At 41.4% G+C, this 4,771-nt stretch overlaps 1 protein-coding gene across 1 annotated transcript; it reads right to left on the bottom strand.

Moving 5' to 3' along the window:
* Positions 1-2,150: 2,150 nt before the first annotated feature.
* Positions 2,151-3,221, bottom strand: LOC108786447 (olfactory receptor 1-like). Its single transcript, XM_018555745.1, has one exon. It carries the CDS (start codon positions 3,219-3,221, stop codon positions 2,151-2,153), a length of 1,071 nt encoding a protein of 356 aa, XP_018411247.1.
* Between the last annotated feature and the right edge of the window lie 1,550 nt (positions 3,222-4,771).

The raw sequence follows: 4,771 nt of genomic DNA on the forward strand, positions 1-4,771 counted from the left end.
CATTCGGGTTTATTTTGTAAATCTTTACCATCAGACAATAACATGGTGTGGTGATACATAGAATTAACACTGTATGGTATGAAGACTTAAAAATACCAAAAAAAAAAAAAAATGTGATACAAAAAAAGAATACATGAAACATTTAAACATAAAAACATCAACACATGTACATAAAAACATCAAAGTATGCGCCTAACAAACAGGTTCCGGTTCTGGTACAGGGGCACAGCGCTCCGGTAATGAGTGCAGCCTAAGTATCCCTGGACCTACTAGAAGGTTTATAATAAAATGGGGGTGCCTTTGTGTTTCCTGCTTAGTTACTATTATAGAAAATGTTTTAGTATAAGTCTCCACATTAACATTTATATTTGTACATTAATTTTTTATTTTTTTTTAATATAGAAGGAACTGTGTGCTCTCTATCCAGTATGTGTGTGATAACAATGTGATTGGTACCATTCACCTCACCTTTTGTAAGACTAAACCATGTCAATGATCCTCTAATTCTGCAGGCAGAAAATGTTTTAGTTTGCTGAGACTTCAGTGAGGTTTGACGTCTGTGCCGTGTGTTTTATTGTTAAATGTAAAAACGTGAGATCTGGCTCTGACAGCCGGCGTAGAAAACTTGAAGCTTGGCCTTGGAGATGAAAAGGTTAATATTGCTAACCATGGACAAACCTGATTTATTTTAAATTTTTGACTGATCAGATGTGTCCAGTGCAGTGCTCTGTATTAAATTCTAAAGACAACAATGTGACACCTTTCATAAAATTAAGAAGCAGATAATAAAAACTATATAAAAGAGGAAAAGATAATGTAATCAGCCAGTGACAGAACATGTGCTCTAGTTAGCACAGGAAATAATGAACATTCTACACGCGTCCGCCGTATATTTGTACCTTCAATGTCAGTGAAATAATGAGATGTAATTGTTCTCTGCGAGGGGGTCGAATGTTCGACCCCCATGCAGCTGCCGGTACATGTGGCTGCAGCGGCCTGTGTCCCTTCAAATCACAGCTGTTCTCCCCGCCTGTGTTGGCGGAGGCAGCGGGGGGACATAGACCGCTGCATTCCTAGCTGCCCCCGTACCTCTGCTGCTGTCTTCCCCTGGTCCGTTGGCTTCTCCGTTCCCCCGTGCGGCCGCGGCACCTCGTCTTCTTCTGGTCCGTCCGCTCCTCTTCCCGGGTCCGTCCGCTCCTCTTCTCCTGGTTTGTCGGCTCCTCTTCCTCCGCTCCGTCGGCTCCTCCGCTCCGTCGGCTCCTCCGCTCCGACCGCTTCTCCTCTGCCTCGCCCCTTCTTCATCTGCAGGCTTTGAGCCATACCTAGCCAAAGCCTGCAGATTAGATATTGTAAAATGCAATAGCCAATAGCAAGCTGGCTATTGCACCCGCCTGCTGTCAATCAGCATGGGGGGACCAGATAGAGAACTTTCTCCTTCAGGCCCCTCCTCCGCTGAACCCTAATTGGGCAAAGTCTTGCACCTGACCTCTGGTCAGGTGCAAGACTTTACCAAATCAGAGCTTCAGTGGGCATTTTGTATTAAGGAATGTCCGCAGTCGAACAAACCGCGAACATCCCATAAAGTTCGGCGAGCGCTCAAACTGCCGATGTTCGAATCGAACACTCAGCCCATCCACAGTAATACTTTAGGCGCCCTGTGCGAGAAAGCTTTACAGCGCCCCTCAGTGACCACACCCCTCCGTGGCCACACACTTTAGCGGCCACACCCCCAGTAACCACACCCATTTCCCCCAATATCCGCACCATTTAAAGACTCCTATTTTGTTAAGCCGCAAAGAAACATTAATAAGTATGATAAAAATAAAACTTTTATTCAAAGGTATTAAACTTGTCGGCACAATAGAAGTATTCTTATCAATTAACACAACAGAAGGTAAACAATAAATGTCAGACTACAATGGAGTCTATACAAATAAAGTTTCAGGACCAGAGCTCGGTTCCAGCTGCAACCGCTGCAACCCCGGTAGTTCTCATGAAAATGCCAAGTATCGGCACTGGTATCTGAACCCTATACCCTATCACACATAAATAAATTGTCAATAAGCCTGCTGGGAAGCCACCCTTTTATAGTAAGGGGATTGCTCATCCAAAAGCCCACCTGTTCCTCCTTGTAAGCCAGCTGACCTAAATCAAAGGCCAGGCAGTGAATTAGGGTTATTATGGCAAATTTCTGCATTGGTTCGCCGGGTCTGTGGACCTCGAACTCGCAGGGTTTGCCTTGAAATCATAGTAGACCCAAACCTGAACTTCATCCCTGATGACAGGGTTTTTCTTATAGCTGCATTGATCTCTTGGTTCCTCAGGGTGTAAATAAAGGGGTTCACTAGTGGGGTAACCACTGTATAGAGCAAAGATAGAACTTTGTTCATTGTTACAAACTTTCCAGGTGAAACCACATAGACCATTATCAAGGTGACGTAATACGTGGAGACGACTCCCAGGTGGGAACTGCAGGTGGAGAAAGCTTTCTCTTTGCCCTTGGATGACGAGATCCTGGTGATAGCTCTGATGATAAACACGTAAGTAGCCATGATTATGATGAATGGAATCACAGAGGCTGAAGATGATAAAAAACTCACAACCATTTCGACATTAGTAGAATCGGAACACGACAGCTTAAATATTGGAATTAAGTCACAATAGAAATGATCAATGATATTGTCTTTACAAAAATACAAAGTTTTAATTGCACTTAAAGTGATGGACATGATCAGGAATGCCAAAGCCCAACAGACAAGGATCAGACAAACACACAACCTGGGGCCCATAATCAATGTGTAATGAAGAGGTTTACAGATCGCCAAAAATCTATCGTAAGACATTGCTGAGAGAAGGAAGCTCTCCGTCACAGCAAATATACCAAATAAGAAAAATTGCATGAAACAGCCAGCAAGGGAAAAAATAGCCCCATTTCTAAGTAAGATATAGAGCATGGGGGGAATGATATTGCTGGTGAACAGAATTTCCGACAGAGACAGATTGGAGAGGAGCACATACATCGGAGAATGTGAAAGTTTAGTGAAGAACACCAACAAGATGATCAAGAGATTGCAAGTCAAAGTCACAGTGTAGGTGACAAAGAACAGGCCGAAGAGGACAACTCTGTAGCTTTGGTGGGTCCTCAACCCAACAATAAAGACATTTTCAATCGATGAATCATTCCGAATTTCCGGCAAGTGTTGCGGAGTAAATTCTTCCATGCCTTCAATAAATAGGAAATACATACAAATTGATTTTACAGTTTTATCAAAAGTTTCATGTTGTGTCACTCAAAGGGTCTGACCATCCGATAGAAAAAATACATTTTGCATGTCCCAACAACCAAATAACTGACCAAGTGCCGGACACAATATAAATGTGATGTCAGGTACAATGTTGCTACAAAAATAATCAAATACAAAGTGCCACTTGGAAAGAAGATGGTGAATACCTACCTCTCCCACCGTCTGATCTGCACTGTATTGTGAGAGGGGGGTAGGGGGGTTGGGAGTTTGTGCTGTGGGAGGAGGGCTGGGGGTGCAAGTAACTGGTCTTGCCTAGGGCGCAAAAAAGTTTAGCACCGGCCCTGCGTGGAGTTAATACGTTTGCTGGCTGCGACACCTCAAATACCCAAGAAAATCCATGTGCAACAAATGTCCTGGTGAACCTTGATTGGTTTAATAAACAAAAGTCAATAATTATGGAGATAATTAAGTGGTGATTTTTAAAATTTGTTAGTTGGCCAAAACATTTTTAAAAGTGCAACATAGCAACAGCTGGCTGCTAATGCTGTGCTACCTCAGCAAATCTTTACATGTGAAAATAAAAGTGTGTGGTGATACATAGAATTAACACTGTATGATATGAAGACTTAAAAATACCAAAAACAAAAAACAACTGTGATATAAAAAAGAATTCCTGAAACATTTAAACATAAAAACATCAACACATGAACATAAAAAAATCAAAGTTTGCGCCTAACAAACAGGTTCGGGTTCTGGTACAGGGACACAGTGCTCCGGTAATTAGTGCAGCCTAAGTATCCCTAGACCTAGAAAATAAAATTGTGTACAGCTACATAGAGATATCTCGGTGCACTGTATAGTATGTAGACTTAGTAGTTAAAAAAAAAGACCAAAAAAAAACGAGATACAAAAAAGAATACATGACATGAAACATAAATACATTAAAAATAACACTCTGCACCTAACAAACAGGTTCTGGTGCTGGTACGGGGGACACAGAGCGCCGGTAATGAATGTAATCTCAGTATCTCTGGAACTATTAGAAGGTTCATAATAGAGTTGAGGGTTTCTTTTGGTATTATATGGAAAGTTTCAGTATAAGTCTCCTCTTTTATACATTGGATACATTTATAAAAAATCATTTATTATTTAAATATAGAAGGAATTTTGTGCTTTACACCCAGTATGTGTGTGATGTGTTTGGTGCCATTCACCTCACCTTTCATAAGACTAAACCATGAAAATGATCCTCTAATTCTGCAGGTTTCCTCTACTTTCAGAAAATGTTTTTGTTTGCCGGGACTTCAGTGAGATTTGACGTCTGTGCCGTGTGTTTTATTGTTAGATGTAAAAACTTGAGATCTGGCCCTGACAGCCGGCATAGAAAACTTGAAGCTTGACCTTGGAGATGAAAGGGTTAATATCATCAACCATAGACATCAGGGTTTATTTTGTAAATCTTTACCATCAGACAATAACATGGTTTGCTGATACATAGAATGAACACTGTATGGTATGAAGACTTA

This window comes from Nanorana parkeri, unplaced genomic scaffold (assembly GCF_000935625.1).
Source record: "Nanorana parkeri isolate BGI_ZX_2015 unplaced genomic scaffold, ASM93562v1 scaffold212, whole genome shotgun sequence".
Taxonomy (NCBI): domain Eukaryota; kingdom Metazoa; phylum Chordata; class Amphibia; order Anura; family Dicroglossidae; genus Nanorana; species Nanorana parkeri.